Raw genomic sequence first — 18,928 nt, forward strand, 5'->3', positions numbered from 1 at the left:
CTGAAGAAAAATCCCACCAGAATTCTGTACATTAGCAGGCTTACAAATACCTGTGCACAAATTACTGCTTCAGTAGTTTACCATGAAATAATGCTGCTTATTTTTTGTACCTGTTTTCCAGATGCAATCATAGCAAAACATGCCATAATGGTCAAACCAATCATGATGTAGCAAGTCTTGACTCGAGCCCTGTTTCTTGCTGCATTCAGCATTTCAAACCTGATAGCAGCAAAAGAAAAAATTCAAATTATAGACAATATTAAGTTTACATTTTGATTCTACACGATGCACTGCAGCGACTCACCAAGGTTACTTTGTCAGCCCTCCCCTCCCATGACCTCTACCACCAAAGAGAACAAGGGGACAAAGGGAACAGCATCACTTCCAAGTTCCCCTCCAAGTCATGCACCATCCTGACCTGGACATACATTACCATTCCCTCATTGTCGCTGGGTCAGAATCCTGGAATTCCCTACCAACACCAGTGTGGGAACGTCACCATGACAAGAATTGCTGCAATTCAGGGAGAAGGCCCATGACCAGCTTCTCAGGGTAACTAGGCATGGACAATAAAATGCAACCTTGCCCAAGTTTCCCACATCACAAGAACAAATAAAAAACAATTGCCATCAATACTAACATAGAACTAATAACTAATTATCAACAGCATACTTCTCCTCCTTTCTGTTTTACTTATTTTTATTTTCCCTTGGATACTTGGCAATTGTATAACATTATAGATCTGTCAAAGTTACAACTTAAGGATGGTAAGTGTAGACTCCCCTGAGGGCTGATGGTTAAGGCAGTAAGTAACTGAGCCATACAGACCAGGTAGATCCTAGGTTCAATCTCTGGTCTATCATAGGTTAGCTGATCTCAGCCAGGACAGTAGAGATACTATAAATGACCTTGATGTACCTGGTTAGGAAGGGGAAAATCGGCCAGGGCTCCCATTCCTGATTGTTATTCAGTGACGCCTTGCTCAAAAATATACATGTTTGGTAAGGACAAGTTTGAGTTGCTCTTTTGGTTGCTACAGGTGAGATTAAGATTGCACATTCTAGGAACTAAGTGTACTTGTAACTCATAACGGATGCTTTCCGTGTCCTGGACAACCATAGGTGCAGGAAGTGTCGTCAGCTAGAGGAGCTCGAGCTCCTGATTTCAGAGCTTGAGCAGCAGCTGGCGTCACTACAGTGCATCTGCAAGGCTGAGGGTTTCGTGGATAGCACATTTCAGGAGGTAGTCACCCCGCAGCTTAAAAGAGTGCAGGCAGAGAGGGACTGGGTGACCGCCAGACACTCGAGGAGAAGCAGGCAGGTAGTGCAGGAGTCCCCTGAGGGCATCTCACTCTCCAACCAGAATTCAGTTCTGAATACTGGTGAGGGAGAGGGTTCCTCTGTGGAGTGCAGCCAGAGCAAAGACTATAGCACTATGGGTCGCCCAACTGTACAGGGGACGCGAAGAAAGGTCAGGAGAGCAAAAGTGATAGGGGTTTCCATAGTTCGGGGAGCAGTCAGGTGTTTCTGCAGCCACAGACATGATTCCAGGATGGTATGTTGCCTCCCTGGTGCCAGGGTCATGGATGTCACTGAGGGACTGCAGACATCTGGGGGTGGGGTGGGGGAGGGGGATGAACAGCCAGAGGTTGTGGCCCATATCGGTACCAATGACATAGGTAGAAATGGGATGAGGTCCTGCAGGCAGAGTTTGAGGAGTTAGGAAAGAGATTAACAAGCAGGACCTCAAGAGTAGTAATCTCTGGGTTACACCCAGTGCCAGGTGCTAGTGAGTATAGAAACAGGAGGAAAGAGCAGATGAATATGTGGCTGGAGAGATGGTGCAGAAGGGAGGGCTTTAGATTCCTGGGGCATTGGGACCGGTTCTGGGGGAGGTGGGACCTGTACAAGCTGGATGGGTTTCACCTCAACAGAGCCATGACTAATATCCTTACTGGGAGGTTTGCTTGTGCTGTTGGGGAGAGTTTAAACTAACTTGGCAAGGGGATGGCAACATGAGAGGAGATTCAGAAGGGAGAGTAACAAAGCTGGGAGTAGAAGGCAGAAAAGTAGTAAGTGAAATTGGAAGGCAGCAGAAACTAAGGCCAGCAGCAAATAAGGTCAAAATAGGAAATAATGTTAAAAAGGTAAAATTAAAGGCACTTTATCTGAATGCACGCAGCATTCGTAACAAGGTAGATGGATTGACGGCACAAATAGAAGTAAATGGATATGATCTAATTGCCATTACAGAGATGTAGCTGCAGGGTGACCAAGGCTGGGAACTGAATATTCAAGAATATTTGACATTTAGGAAGGACAGACAAAAAGGAAAAGGAGTTGGGTTAGTGCTGTTAATAAAGGATAAGATCAGTACAATAGTGAGCAAGGATCTTGGCTCAGAAGATCAAGATGTAGAATCAGTTTGGGTGGAGCTAAGAAACAGCAAGGGGCAGAAAACATTGGTGGGAGTTGTTTATAGGTCAACAACCATAGTGGTAATATAGGGCATGGTATAAAGCAGGAAATTAGAAGTGCATGTAACAAGGGTAATACAATAATCATGGGGGACTTTAATTTACATATAGATTGGGCAAACCAAATTAGCACTAAAACTGTGGAGGACGAATTCCTGGAATGTATATGAGATGGTTTTCGAGATCAGTATATTGAGGAACCAACTAGGGAACAGGCTATTTTAGGTCTATTATTGTGCAATGAGAAAGGGTTAATTAATAATGTTGTTGTAGAGGAATCCTTAGGAAAGAGTGACCATAATATGATAGAATTCTTCATTAAGTTTGAAAGATCTAAACAAAGGAAACTACGAAGTTTTGAGGCGCAACTTGACTGTGGTTGATTGGGGAACCACATTAAAAAGGTATGATGGTAGACAGGCAATGGCTAGCATTTAAAGAATTAATACATAATTTGAAACAAATATATATTCCTTTAAGGCACAAAAACCCAACAGGAAAAGTGATCCAACCGTGACTAACAAGAGAAATTAAAGATAGTATTAAATCAAAGGAAGAGGCATATAGTATTGCTAGAAAAAGCAGAAAGCCTGAGGATTGGGAGCATTTTAGAATTCAGCAAAGGAGGGCCAAGAAATTGATAAAGAAAAGGAAAATAGAATGAGAGTAAACTAGCGAGAAACATGAAAACAAACTGTAAAATCTTCTATTAGGTATGAAAAAAGGAAAAGACTGGTGAAGACACATGTGGGGTCCCTTACAGACAGACGGGAGAATTTATAATGGGGAATAAGGAAATGGCAGAAAAATTAAACAAATACTTTGTGTCTGTCTTCACGGAAGAACACACAAAAAACCTCCCAAAAAGACTAGAGAAAGAAACAAGGGTCTGGCGAGAATGAGGAACTGAAAGAAATTAGTATTGGTAAAAAAAATAGTACTAGAGAAATTAATGGGACTGAAAGTTGATAAATCCCAAGGACCTGATGATCTACACTCTAGGGTTTTCAGAGAGGTGGCTATAGAGATAGTGGATGCATTGGTTGTCATCTTCCAAAATTCTATAGATTCTGGAATGGTTCCTGCAGATTGGAGGGTAACAAATGTAACCCCACCATTTAAGAAAGGAGGGAGAGAGAAAACAGGGAACTACAGACCTGTTAACCTGACATCAGTAGTAGGGAAAATGCTAGAATCTATTATAAAGGATGTGATAACAGGACACTTAGAAAACAATAATACGATTTGGCAGAGTCAACATGGATTTATGAAAGGAAAATCATGTTTGACAAACCTATTGGAGTTCTTTGAGGTTGTAACTCGTAGAATAGATAAGGGGGAACCAGTGGATGTGGTGTATTTGGATTTTCAGAAGGCTTCCGATAAGGTTCCACACAGGAGGTTGGTGAACAAAGTTAGAGCACATGGAATTGGGGGTAATATACTGGCATAGATTGAGAATTGGTTAACAGACAGGAAACAGAGAGTAGGAATAAACGGGCCTTTTTCAGGTTGGCAGACTGTGACTAGTGGGGTACCGCAGGGATCGGTGCTTGGGCCCCAGCTATTCACAATCTATATCAATTTGGATGAGGGGATCAAATGTAATATTTCCAAGTTTGTTGATGACACAAAACTAGGTGGGAATGTGAGTTGTGGAGGAGGATATCAAGGGGATATAGACAGGCTAAGTGAGTGGGCAAGAACATGGCAGATGGAATATAATGTGGAAAAATGTGAAGTTATCCACTTCGTAGGAAAAACAGAAATGCAGAGTAATTTTTAAAATGGTAAGAAATTGGGAAATGTTGATGTTCAAAGGGACTTGGATGTCCTTGTACATGAGTCACTGAAAGCTAACATGTAGGTGCAGCAGGCAATTAGGAAGGCAAATGGTATGCTGGCCTTTATTACAAGATGATTTGAGTACAGGAGTAAAGATGTCTTACTGCAATTATGTAGGGCCTTGGTGAGACCGCACCTGGAGTATTATGTACAATTTTGGTCTCCTTACCTAAGAAAGGATATACTTGTCATAGAGGGAGTGCAACAAAGGTTTGCCAGACTGATTCCTGGGATGGCTGGATTGTCGTATGAGGAGAGATTGAGTAGACTAGGCCTGTATTCTCCAGAGTTTAGAAGAATGAGAGGTGATCTCATTGAAATATAGAAAATTGTTACAGGGCTCAACAGGGTAGATGCAAGGAGGATATTTTTCCTGGCTGGGGAATCGAGGACCAGGGGTCACAGTCTCAGAATAAGGGGTAGGCCATTTAGGACTGAGATGAGGAGAAGTTTCTTCACTCAGAGAGTGGTGAATCTTTGGAATTCTCTACCACAGAAGGCTGTGGAAGTTCAGTCGTTGAGTACATTGAAAACAGAGATCGACAGATTTCTAGATATTACAGGCATCAAGGGAAATGTGGATAGTGCAGGAAAATGGCGTTGAGGTAGAAGATCAGCCATGATCTTGTTAAATGGTAGAGCAGGCTCGAGGGGCCAGATGGCCAACTCCTGCTCCTATATCTTATGTTCTTACGTTCTAACTAACAAGAAATATAAAAACAGATTGTATGAGCTTCTACAAGTATGTAAAAAGGAAGAGATCAGCAAAAGAAAACGTGGGTCCCTTAGAGACAGAGACAGGAGAAATTATAATGGGGAATAAGGAAATGGTAGAGATGTTAAACAAATATACTGGTAATAGTGGAGAACCAAGGGTCTAATGAGCGTGAGGAATGTAAAGTAATTAAGATAAGTAAAGAAAAAGTACTGGAGAAATTAATGGGACTGAAAGCCAACAAATCCCCTGGACCTGATGGCTTACATCCTAGGGTTTTAAAAGAGGTGGCAGAGATAGTGGATGCATAGTTTTGATCTTCCAGAATTCCCTAGATTCTAGAATGGTCCCTGTGGATTGGAAGGTAGCAATCGTAACACTGCTATTCAAGAAAGGAGGGAGAGAAAACAGGGAACTATAGGCCAGTTAGCCTGACATCAGCCATCGGGAAAATGCTAGAGTCTATTATTAAGGACGTATTTACAGGGCACTTAAAAAATCATAATATGATTAGATAGAGTCAACAAGGTTTTATGAAAGGGAAATAGTGTTTGACAAATCTATTGGAATTTTTTGAGGGTGTAACTAACAGTGTAGATAAGGGGATAATATATTAGCATGGATTGAGGATTGGTTAACAGACAGTAGGAATAAACGGGTCAATTTCGGCAGGTTGTAACTAGTGGGATGCTGCAAGGATCGGTGCTTGGGCCTCAGCTGTTTACAATATGTAAAAATGACCTAGAGGAGGGGACAGAGTCTAATGTATCCAAGTTTGCTGATGATACAAAGTTAGGTGGAAATGTGCGTTGTGAAGAGGATGCAAGAAACTTCAAGGGGATATAGACAGGCTAAGTGAGTGGGCAATATAATGTGGAAAAATGTGAAATTATCCACTTTGGTAGGAAAAACAGAAATACAGAATATTTTTTAAAATGGTAAGAGATTGGGAAATGTTGATGTTCAAAGGGACCTGGGTATCCTTGTACATGAGTCACTGAAAACTAACATGCAGGTGCAGCAAGCAATTAGGAATGCAAATAGTATGTTGGCCTTTATTACAAGAGGATTTGAGTACACGAGTAAAGATGTCTTACTGCAATTATATAGGGCCTTGGTGAGACCGCACCCGGAGTATTGTGTACAATTTTGGTCTCTTTACCTAAGAGAGGTTATACTTGCCATAGAGGGAGTGCAACAAAGGTTCACCAGACTGATTCCAGGGATGGCGGGATTGTCGTATGAGGAGAGATTGAGTAGACTAGGCCTGTATTCTCCAGAGTTTAGAAGAATGAGAGGTGATCTCATTGAAACATAGAAAATTCTTACAGGGCTCAACAGGGTAGATGCAAGGAGGATGTTTCCCTGGCTGGGGAGACTAGATCCAGGGGTCACAGTCTCAGAATAAGGGGTAGGCCATTTAGGATGGAGATGAGGAGAAATTTCTTCAATCAGAGGGTTGTGAATCTTTGGAATTCTCTACCCCAGAGGGCTGTGGAGGCTCAGTCATTGAGTACATTCAAAACAGAGATCGATAGATTTCTAGATATTAAAGGCATCAAGGGATATGGGGATGGTGCAGGAAAATTACAGAGGTAGAAGATCAGCCATGAGCTTGTTGAATGGTGGAGCAGGCTCAAGGGGCCAGCTTGCCTACTCCTGCTCTGATTTCTTGTGTTCTTATACCAATTATCATAGAGTGGCAATATTTTGAACATCCCCAACCACTTTCTATTGCAAGGAAATAGAATTTTGCAATTCATGGGTCTGTAAATGCTTTTTTCCATTATTTAAACTTGAATAATACTTTACAAGAAGAAGCTACTGACAAAGAAAGAAGTTGTGACCAAGCATAAGGAGCACAATAAAAAAAGGTTTATCAACGAGAAGCCCATGTGGCTCAAACAGGCCGACTTTTTTTTTTGCTTTCTTACCCTATCTTTCAAATCCCTAACTGTAACCCTCTTGCGCACACACACAGATATATGCTGCAGGGGTTTCTGGGTAGCAAATGGGCTGGAACTGTGATTGATTTTCCCATCCTTAGTGTTTGATAGATGTGCAGTTATTTGTATTGCTAGACCAGACAGATGCAGAGTTGGCATATCCTTTAGACAATAGCAGCATTGTGACCAATTATAGCATCCTCAATACCATCACGAATGAAAATTGACAGCTTAACATAGACCACCCTGACTCTGTCGATAGGACTCTCGCCCATGAGTCAGAAGGGGATATCTTCAAGCCCCAGTCTAGGACATGAGCACATTAGCTCGACTGACGCTTCAATGCAGTGCTGAGAGAGCACTGCATCGTGGGACCTGCTGCCTTTTGGATGAACTGTTCAACCGAGGCCTATTTGAGAGTTCAAGCAGATGCAAAAAGCTCCATGGTACTATTCGAAGAAGAGCAGGGAGCTATTCTTGGTGTCCTGGCCAAAATTCCTCAACCAACACTAGCAAAAACAAATTAACAGGTAATTTATCTCATTCCTGTTTGTAGGATCTTTCTGTGTGCAAATGGCTGTGGCATTTGCCCACATAACCAATGCACTTTAAAGTGATTCATTGTATGTGAAAACATGAAAGATGCTATATAAATGTCTTTTTCTTTAGATCCTGAGGGAGATAAATAAACGCAGGCAAATGTTGCTGGACAAAACTGAAATAATCTCCGACCCTGAAGGCAACTGAGCAAAACTCTCCAGTACAGTACATCAATCTATATTATTCAACCCTACCTTGTTATATTCTACAGATGACATTACAGTACTGAGGGAGTGCTGCACTGTCAGAAGTGCTATCTTTCAGATGAGACAATAAACCAAGGCCCCTTCTGCCTGTTGAAGTAAAAGATCCATGGCATTATTTAAAGAAAAACAGGACATGACTTGGTGTCCTGGACAACGTTCCTCATTCAACCAAACAACAACACCACCAAAAGATTAACTGGACATGTTAAATAATTACTTTGTATCAGTATATACAATGGAGGAAGAGGATAGCATGCCAGACACCCCAAGGAAACTAATTTTGAATCAAAGACGGGACTCACCATAACTAAAGTAAGCAAATTAACAGTGATGAGAAAAATAATGACACTAAAGAGTGATAAATCTCCAGGACTAGATGGTTTCCATCCCAGGGTTTTAAAGGAAGAAAGTGAGAACATTGCAGAAGCCCTAACTATAATCTTCCAAAGTTCTCTCGATTCAGGAACTATTCCTTTAGATTGGAAAATTGAACATGTCACTCAGCTATTTAAGAAAGGTGAGAAAGGAAAACCAGGCAATTATAGACCAATTAGCCTAACATCTGTTGTCGGGAAATTACCAGAGTCTATAATTAAGGATAGAGTGAATGAACACCTTGAAAATTTTCAGCTGATCAGAGAGAGCCAGCATGGATTTATAAAGGGTAGATCCTGCCTGATGAACCTGATTGAATTTTTTGAAGAGATGACTGAAGTAGTGGACAGGTGATGTTGTTTATGTGGACTTCCAGAAGGCATTCAGTTAAGTCCCTCATAAGTGACTTAGCTAAAGTTGAAGCTCATGGAATTGAGAGCAAATTACTGACCTCGTTATGAAATTGGCTGAGCAGTCACTCTCACCTCACCTCTGAATTAATTGTTTTAAGTTTTAGGTTCCTCACTCTCAATTACCCCTTGGTTCCTCACCATTTTTGATATTTTTGTGTCTTCTACAGTGAAGACAGATACAAAATATTTGTTTAACACATCTGCCATTTCCTGATTCCCTATTATAATTTCTCCTCTCTCGGCCTCTAAGGGACCCACGTTTACTTTTGCTACTCTCTTCCTTTTTACACACTTGTAGAATCTCTTACAATCAGTTTTTATATTACTTGCTAGTTTTACGTTCATATCCTATCTTTTCCTTTTTCTCAATTTTTTGGTTTCTAAAACTCTCCCAATTCCCAGGCTTATTACTTTTCTTGGCAACATTATAGGTCTCTTCTTTCAATCTAATACACCCCTTAACTTCTTTAGTTAGCTATGGGTGGATCACTTTTCCCGTGGAGTTTTTATTTCTCAATGGAATGTATATTGTTGAGAATGTTGAAATATTTCTTTAAATATTTGCTGTTGCTTTTCAACTGTCAAACCCTTCTAATTAATTTCCCAATCTACCTATGACAACTCACCCCTCATACCTATGTAATTGGCTTTATTTAAGTTTAAGACTCTAGTTTCTGACTTAAGTCTGTTACTTTCAAACTCAAGATAAAATTCTATCATATTATGATCACTCTTCCCCAGAGGTTCTTTTACTGTGAGATTACTAAGTAACCCTATCTCATTAAATAATACAAGATCTAAAATAGCTTGTTCCCTGGTTGCTTCCATGACGTATTGCTTTAGGAAACCATCTCAAATACATTCCATGAACTCATCTTCTAAACTACCGTTGCCAATTTGATTTGTCCAGTCTATATGCAGATTAAAGTCCCCCACGATGACTGCATTTCCTTTGTTACAAGCTCCTATTATTTCATCATTAATACTCTGTCCAACGGTATTGCTACTATTAGGGGCCCTATAAATTACTCCCACCGGTGTTTTCTGCCCCTTGTTATTTCTAATTTCCACCCATACTGATTCTACTTCCTGATCTTTCGAGCCAAGATCCTTTCTCACCACTGTCCTCATGTCAACCTTTATTATTAGGGCTACACCCCTTCCTTTTCCATTCTAGCAGCTGAGGCGGCGGAGCAGAGGAGAGGGAGCGGGAGTGTGAGCGGCAGGTCAGAGAGGGGTTAAACTCAAAGTGACACCAGCACAAGGGAAGGAGCTGTTTGGTGAGTAGCTGGTGGGTGATTTTTTAAGTCTTTAAGTTTATTTCTATTACTTTTATTTAATAATCTAATAAATCTAATAAATCGAGGCAGGGCAGCTCAGACCCATGGAATGCACATCTTGTGCTATATGGGAACTCCAGGTCGCTTCCCGTGTCCTGGACAACCACAGGTACAGGAAGTGTCATCAGCTGGAGGATCTCGAGCTTTGGGTTTTGGAGCTTGAGCAGCAGCTGGCGTCACTGCAGTGGGTCTGCAAAGCTGAGAGCTGCGTGGTTAGAACGTGGTCACCCCACAGCCTAAGAGAGTTCAGGCAAAGAGGGACTGGGTGACCGCCAGACAGACAAGGAGGAGCAGCAGGTAGTGCAGCAGTCCCCTGAGTGCATCTCACTCTCTAACCGGTGAATACCAGTGAGGGAGAGGATTCCCCTGGGGAGTGCAGCCAGAGCCATGATCATAGCACCATGGGTGGCTCAGCTGCTCGGGAGGGGAGGAGAATGGTCAAGAGAGTGAGAGTGATAGGGGATTCCATAGTTAGGGGAGCTGACGGGCATTTCTGCGGCGGCAGACGTGATTCTAGGATGGTATGTTGCCTCCCTGGTGTCAGGGTCAAGGATGTCACTGAGCGGCTCCAGAACATTCTGGATGGGGAGGGTGAACAGCCAAAGGTCGTGGTCCATATCGGTACCAACGACTTAGGTAGAAAGAGGGATGAGGTCCTGCAGGCAGATTTTAAGGAGTTAGGAAAGAGATTAAGAAGCAGGACCGCGATGGTAGTAATCTCCGGATTACTCTCGATGCCACACGCTAGCGAGTATAGAAATAGGAGGATAGAGCAGATGAATGCGTGGCTGGAGAGATGGTGCAGGAGGGAGGGCTTTAGATTCCTGGGGAATTGGGACCGATTCTGGGGGAGGTGGGACCTGTACAAGCCGGACGGGTTGCACCTCAACAGGGCCGGGACCAATATCCTAGCGGGGAGGTTTGCTAGATCTGTTGGGCAGGGTTTAAACTAACTTGGCAGGGGGATGGGAACCTGAGCTTGGATTCAGAAGGGAGAGAAGCAGAGCTGGAAATGTAAGGCAGAAAGTTAGTCAGTGAGTTTGGAAGGCAGAGGAAACAAAGGTTAGGAACTAACAACAAAGGAATTTGGCAGTACTTAATGGTACATTACTCAATGCATGGAGTATAGTGAATAAGGCAGATGAGCTAGCGGCACAGATAGACACATGGAAGTTTGATGTCTTAGCTATTACTGAAACATGGCTTAAAGAGGGGCAGGAATGGCAGCTCAACATTCCTAGTTACAGGATCTTCAGACCAGATAGGGGGGGTAGGGGGGTGGGTGGCAATATTGGTTAAAGAAACAATTACGGCTGTGAGGAGGGATGATATGTTAAAAGGATCATCAAATGAGGCCATATGGGTTGAGCTAAATAACAAAAAGGGGGCAATCACGCTACTGGGAGTGTACAAATGACCACCAAAGAGTCAGAGGGAGATAGAATTAAAAATATGTAGGCAAATTTTGGAGAAGTGCAAAAACAATAGGGCAGTAATAGCAGGGGATTTCAACTTCCCTAATATTAAGTGGGACAAAATCAATGCAAAAGGTATAGAGGGCCCAGAATTCTTAAATTGCATTTTAGCCAGTACATAGCAAGCCCAACAAGAGGGGGGGACAGTTCTGGATTTAGTTTTAGGGAATGAAGCTGGGAAGGTGAAAGGAGTATCAAAGGGAGAGCATTTTGGTGGTAGTGATCATAATACAGTTAGTTTTAGCATAGTTATGGAAAAGAACAAAGAAAGACTAGAAGTAAAAGTTCTAAACTGGGGAAAGGCCAATTTTACTAAGCTGAGAGGTGATTTAGCAAAAGTGGACTGGAAACAGCTACTTGAAGGTAAATCAGTGTCAGAGCAGTGGGAGGCATTCAAGGGGGAGATTCAAGGGGTTCAGAGTAAACATGTTTTCACAAAGAAAAAGGATGGGACTGCCAAATTTAGAGCCCCCTGATGACAAGGAGCAAAATCGATCAATCTCAGATTAAAATTAACAATTGAGCTAGCATCAACTGCCGTTTGCAGAAGAGCAGTCCAAACTTCTACCACCCTTTGCGTGTAGAAGTGTTTCCTAACTTCAGTGTTTGACCGAGTGTGGCACCAAGGAGCCCTAGTAAAATTGAAGCCAATGGGAATCAGGGGGAAATCTCTCCAGTGTCTGGAGTCATACCCAGCACAAAGGAAGATGGTAGTGGTTGTTGGTGGCCAATCATCTCAGCCCCAGGACATTGCTGCAGGAGTTCCTCAGGGCAGTGTCCTAGGCCCAACCATCTTCAGTTGCTTCATCAATGACCTTCCCTCCATCATAAGGTCAGAAATGGGGATGTTCGCTGATGATTGCACAGTGTTCAGTTCCATTCGCAACCCCTCAGATAATGAAGCAGTCCGTGCCTGCATGCAGCAAGACCTGGACAACATCCAGGCTTAGGCTGATAAGTGGCAAGTAACATTTGTGCCAGACAAGTGCCAGGCAATGACCATCTCCAAAAAGAGAGTCTAACTACCTCTCCTTGACATTCAACGTCATTACCATCGCCAAATCCCCCATCATCAATATCCTGGAGGTCACCATTGACCAGAAACATAACTGGACCAGCCACATAAATACTGTGACTACAAGAGCACATCAGAGGCTGGGTATTCTGTAGCGAGTGACTCACCTCCTGATTCCCCAAAGCCTTTCCACCATCTACAAGGCACCATGGGTATGGTAGCATAGTGGTCATGTTACTGGACTAGTAATCCAGTAGGCCTGGACTAGTAGTCCAGAGTCATGAGTTCAAATCCTGCCACGGTAGCTAGGGAATTTAAATTCAATTAATTAAATAAAATCTGGAATTAAAATATTAGTATCAGTAATAATGGCCACGAAACTACCGGATAGTCGTAAAAACCCATTTGGTTCACTAATGTCCTTTAGGGGAGGAAACCTGCTGTCCTTACCCGGTCTGGCCAAAATGTGACTCCAGACCCACAGCAATGTGGTTGATTCTTAATTGCCCTCTGAAATGGCCTAGCAAGCCGCTCAGTTGTAAACTCTCGCTTAAAAAAAAGTCACAATAAGAATAAAACTAGACGGACTACTAGGCACCGGACTCGACAAAGGCAAACCAAGCCCAGTTGACCCTGCAAAGTCCTCCTCACTAACATCTGGGGACTTGTGCCAAAATTGGGAGAGCTGTCCCACAGACCAGTCAAGTAACAGCCTGACATAGCCATACTCACAGAATCATAACCTATCAGCCAATGTCCCAGACTCTTCCATCACCATCCCTGGGTATGTCCTGTCCCACCGGTGGCAGTACAGTGATATACAGTCAGGAGGGAGTGGCCCTGGGAGTCCTCAACATTGACTCCGGACCCCATGAACTCTCATGGCATCAGCTCAAACATGGTCAAGGAAACCTCCTGCTAATTACCACCTACCGCCCTCCCTCAGCTGATGAATCAGTCCTGCTCCATGTTGAGCACCACTTGGAGGAAGCACTGAGGGTAGCAAGGGCACAGAATGTACTCTGGGTGGGGGACTCAGACTTCAATGTCCATCACCAAGAGTGGCTCAGTAGCACCGCAACTGGCTGAGTCCTGAAGGACACAGACTGGGCCTGCAGCAGGTGGTGAGCGAACCAACACGATGGAAAAACTAACTTGACCTCGTCCTCACCAATCTACCTGTCGCAAATGCATCTGTCCGTGACAGCATTGCTAGGAGTGACCACCGCACCGTCTTCGTGGAGACGAAGTCCCGTCTTCGCACTGAGGACACCATCCAACGTGTTGTGTGGCACTACCACTGTGCTAAATGGGATAGATTCAGAACAGATCTAGCAGCTCAAAACTGGGCATCCATGAGGCGCTGTGGGCCATCAGCAGCAGCAGAATTGTATTCCAGCACAATCTGTAACCTCATGGCCCGGCATATTCCTCACTCTACCATTACCAACAAGCCAGGGGATCAACCCTGGTTCAATGAGGAGCGCAGAAGAGCATGCCAGGAGCAGCACCAGGCGTACCTAAAAATGAAGTGCCAACCTGGTGAAGCTACAACTCAGGACTACATGCATGCTAAACAGCGGAAGCAACATGCTATAGACAGAGCTAAGCGATTCCACAACCAACGGATCAGATCAAAGCTCTGCAGTCCTGCCACATCCAGTCATGAATGGTGGTGGACAATTAAACAACTAACGGGAGGAGGAGGCTCTGTAATCATCCGCATCCTCAATAATGGCAGAGTCCAGAGCACGTGAGTGCAAAAGACAAGGCTGAAGCGTTTGTAGGCCAGAAGTGCCAAGTGGATGATCCATCTCAGCCTCCTCCCGATATCCCCACCTTCACAGAAGCCAGTCTTCAGCCAATTCGATTCACTCCACGTGATGTCAAAAAACGGCTGATTGCACTGGATACAGCTAAGGCTATGGGCCCGACAACATCCCAGCTATAGTGCTGAAGGCTTGTGCTCCAGAACCAGCCATGCCTCTTGCCAAGCTGTTCCGGTACAGCTACAACACTGGCATCTACCCAACAATATGGAAAATTGCCCAGGTATGTCCTGTCCACAAAAAGCAGGACAAATCCAATCCGGCCAATCACCGCCCCATCAGTCTACTCTCAATCATCAGCAAAGTGATGGAAGGTGTCATCGACAGTGCTATCAAGCAGCACTTAGTCACCAATAACCTGCTCACCGATGCTCAGTTTGAGTTCCGCCAGGACCACTCGGCTCCAGACCTCATAACAGCCTTGGTCCAAACATAGACAAAAGAGCTGAATTCCAGAGGTGAGGTGAGAGTGACTGCCCTTGACATCAAGGCAGCATTTGACCGAGTGTGGTACCAAGGAGCCCTAGTAAAATTGAAGTCAATGGAAATCAGGGGGAAAACTCTCCAGTAGTTGTTGGGGGCCAATCATCTCAGTCCCAGGTCATTGCTGCAGGAGTTCCTCAGAGCAGTGTCCTAGGCCCAACCATCTTCAGTTGCTTCATCAATGACCTTCCCTCCATCATAAGTTCAGAAATGTGGATGTTCGCTGATGATTGCACAGTGTTCAGTTCCATTCACAACCCCTCAGATAATGCAGCAGTCCGAGCCCACATGCAGCAAGACCTGGACAACATCCAGGCTTGGGCTGATATGTGGCAAGTAACATTCGCGCCAGACACGTGCCAGGCAATAACCATCTCCAACAAGAGAGAGTCTAACCACCTCCCCTTGACATTCAATGGCATTACCATTGCCAAATCCTCCACCATCAACATCCTGGGGGTCACCATTGACCAGAAACTTAACTGGACCAGCCATATAAATACTGTGGCTACAAGAGCAGGTCAGAGGCTGGGTATTCTGCGGTGAGTGACTCACCTCCTGACTCCCCAAAGCTTTTCCACCATCTACAAGGCACGAGTTAGGAGTGTGATGGAATACTCTCCATTTGCCTGGATGAGTGCAGCTCCAACAACACTCAAGCAGCTCGACACCATCCAGGACAAAGCAGCCCACTTGATTGGCACCCCATCCACCACCCTAAACATTCACTCCCTTCACCACCGCGTACCGTGGCTGCAGTGTGTACCATCCACAGGATGCACTGCAGCAACTCGTCAAGGCTTCTTCAACAGCACCTCCCAAACCCGTGACCTTTACCACCTAGAAGGACAAGGTCAGCAGGCACATGGGAACAACAGCACTTGCACGTTCCCCTCCAAGTCACACTCCATCCCGACTTGGAAATATATCGCCGTTCCTTCATCGTCACTGGGTCAAAATCCTGGAGCGCCCTACCTAAAAGCACTGTGGGAGTACCTTCACCACACGGACTGCAGCAGTTCAAGAAGGCGGCTCACCACCATCTTCTCAAGGGCAATTAGGGATGGGCAATAAATGCTGGCCTTGCTAACAATGCCCACATCCCATGAATGAATAATAACAAAAAATCACTAGAGAAAAAGTACTGGACAAACTAATGGCACTAAAAGCCGATAAATCCCCTGGACTGGATGTATCCAAGCTTGCTGGTGATTTCAAGCTAGGTGGGAAAGTAAGCTGTGAGGAGGACACAAAGAGTCTGCAAAGGGATAGACAGAATATGTGAGTGGGCAAGAAGGTGGCAGATGGAGTATAATGTGGGGAAATGTGAGGTTATTCACTTTGGTAGAATAGAAAAACAGAACATTTTTTAAATGGTGAGAAACTATTAAATGTTGGTGTTCAGTGAGACTTGGGTGTCCTCATACAAGAAACACAAAAAGTTAGTATGCAGGTACAGCAGTCAATTAGGAAAGCAAATGGTATGTTGGCCTTTATTGCAAGGGGATTGGAGTACAAGAGTAGGGCAGTCTTACTATTGTTGCACAGGGCTTTAGTGAGAACTCACCTGGAGTACTGCATTCAATTTTGGTCTCCTTATCTCAGGAAGGATATACTTGCCTTAGAGGTGGTGCAACGAAGGTTCACTAGACTAATTCCTGGGATGAGAGGGTTGTCCTATGAAGAGAGGTGGAGTATACTACTTGTGCTGCACCCACAGGGCATGCATCACATATGTGCAGTAGGCAGCGTAAGGCAAACATGTCGTGAGCATGAAGGGGATGCACAAGGGTGTTTGAGGGTTTGTCATGGTTGTTACTCATATTGAATTTCAGAACAACTCACATCACACATTATATTGGCACCACTACTGCCATGTCTTCGCGAATCCTGTCCGGTTTGTGCAATAATGCCCGCTCCTGGGTATCACTATGAGGGCCCACCACTGATGCCACCCATTGTGTCACTGCAGAGTGGGTGTAGGTGTATTTGCAGGGCTCTTCTGCGCAGACGACTGAGAGACATCGGCGATGTCCCCGGTTGCACCCTGGAAGGCTGCGGAGGAGAAGTTCGGGAGGGCAGTGGTGACTTTGACAGTGACAGGTAGGAAGATGGTGCACGGGCCAGCCAGGAGCAGCTCGGCATGAAAGAGGCTGCAGATGTCCACGGCTACATGTTGAGTGACTCTGAGCCTCCGTGTGCACTGCTGCTCAGAGAGGTCCAGGAAGCTGAGCCTCGGTCTGTGGACCCTGTGGCGAGGGTAGTGCCCTCTGCGACGCATCTCTCTCTGCGGTGGCCTTCCCTCCTGCTGTGCAGGTGGATGTGTCACAGCACTCTGTTGTGGAGCTCCACGTGTCAGAGGTGGACGGCGTGGATGGCGAGGCTGGTGAGGCTGGTGATGCTGTTCGCCCTCCGAGGAGGTCATGACTGCAGCTACGGCGGCCCCCATCCGCAAGATGTACATCTGAGGGGGTCCGCAAGGTAGGTACATGTCTCCGGACCCTGGGGTAAGTGTGCAGGTTGGTGACTTTGACCGTCAGGAGGAGGGTAGTGGAGGCCAAACTTTGTCCCAAGTGACAGAGTGGCCTCCTGCAATGGGTGAGGGTCTCCCCCCGCCACCTGTCAAATGGACCTTTGCAGCTGCCACAGGCTGACAGCTGCAACACGTGCATTCGAGCTGGGAGTGTTCCCCCAGTGTGGGAAACAGTCCCATGTTGTTCAAAAATCCGACATAGTCCCTTAATCAGGTCAGTTAATGACCTGAAATACCAAACTAAATATTGTCAAGTGGCATCCCGCTGGCTTTAATTGCCTGCGGGATTCCCACCAGCGGGGGCTGTGCGCGCACGCCGGCGCGTCGGCAGGGAACCCGGAAGTGGGCGGGATCGAGGCGGGATCTGGTCCCGCTCCTGGATTTCCCGATTTTCGGAGCCCCCCCGCCGAGAACGCACCCGATAGCGGGTGGTAAAATCGAGCCCATTGTTTCCCTTGGCTAGAGAGTCTAGAACAAGGGGGCATAATCGCAGGATAAGGGGTCAGCCATTCAAGACTGAGATGAGGAGGAATTTCTTCCCGCAGAGGGTTGTGAATCTTTGGAATTCTCTCCCCCAGAGGGCTGTGGATGCTGAGTCATTGAATATATTCAAGGCTGAGATAGATAGATTTTTGGACTCTAGGGGAATCAAGGGATATGGGGATCAGGCAGGAAAGTTGAGTTGAGGTCTAAGATCAACGATGATTTGATGGAATGGCGGAGCATGCTCAAGTGGCTGTATGGCTACTTCTTATGTTCTATGTTCTTACTTGATTTTCCTTTATAATTTTCTAATAATTTATGCCCAAATGCAAAAGAGGAAAATCTGTACCTCTGTTTTGAGACTCAGAATTACCCATGCCTCTGTATTCTCTCTAATGGATCAATATTTTCATTTCTTGAATAACACTGGTTAGCTCCTCTTCAAATTTATTTTAAGATTGTCATAAAACTCTACCAATAATAACATCCTAGAAGTAGGACATTAACTCCTAAGATGCTATGTAAATTCACATTGTCGTTATTGTGTAGAAGGGACATGTATGTGTCTGAGGGGCGACACTCAAATTTCCCAGTAATCAATCGACAAACATTTTAGCACTTAGTTTACTAATCTCAGGAGTGAAACCCTTCTAGTCCTATCAGCAACCATATTTGGTTCAACATATAAATCACTCTTATTTTTTGCCTCAATTAATTCCTCTTTTGTGCATTCCAAGGTCTAATAAACAACTGAATCCTCACTGCTGCTACTGGTGTGAATAATTTTCATTTGCTTCCTGCCAGCCCCCTTCTGCTGCATTATTTATTTATTTATGGTCAGCCCACGAGACCTGTGTGCCTCCCTCCACTGATTCATACAATTCCATGTCACACCCCACAGGAGATCCACTACATTTTCTAACAATATTACCTGTTACATATTACCTGGTAAAAAGTTAAAAACAGTGGATGTCCAAAGGGACCTAGGGGTTCAGGTACGTAGATCACTGAAGTGTTATGAACAGGTGCAGAAAATCATCAATAAGGCTAATGGAATGCTGGCCTTTATATCTAGAGGACTAGAGTACAAGGGGGCAGAAGTTATGCTGCAGCTATACAAAACCCTGGTTAGACTGCACCTGGAGTACTGTGAGCAGTTCTGGGCACCGCACCTTCGGAAGGACATATTGGCCT

The 18,928-nt window shown here is 44.7% G+C and overlaps 1 protein-coding gene across 1 annotated transcript in view; it reads right to left on the reverse strand.

The window, feature by feature from the left end:
• Nucleotides 1–18,928, reverse strand: part of LOC137321893 (protein FAM162B-like) — a 73,712-nt gene that overhangs the window by 12,226 nt on the left and 42,558 nt on the right. The window contains exon 3 of the mRNA XM_067984727.1: nt 111–219. Within this exon, the coding sequence (XP_067840828.1) occupies nt 111–219 (109 nt within the window). The remainder of the gene's footprint in view (nt 1–110; nt 220–18,928) is intronic.

This window comes from Heptranchias perlo, chromosome 5 (genome assembly GCF_035084215.1).
Source record: "Heptranchias perlo isolate sHepPer1 chromosome 5, sHepPer1.hap1, whole genome shotgun sequence".
In the NCBI taxonomy this organism is placed as follows: domain Eukaryota; kingdom Metazoa; phylum Chordata; class Chondrichthyes; order Hexanchiformes; family Hexanchidae; genus Heptranchias; species Heptranchias perlo.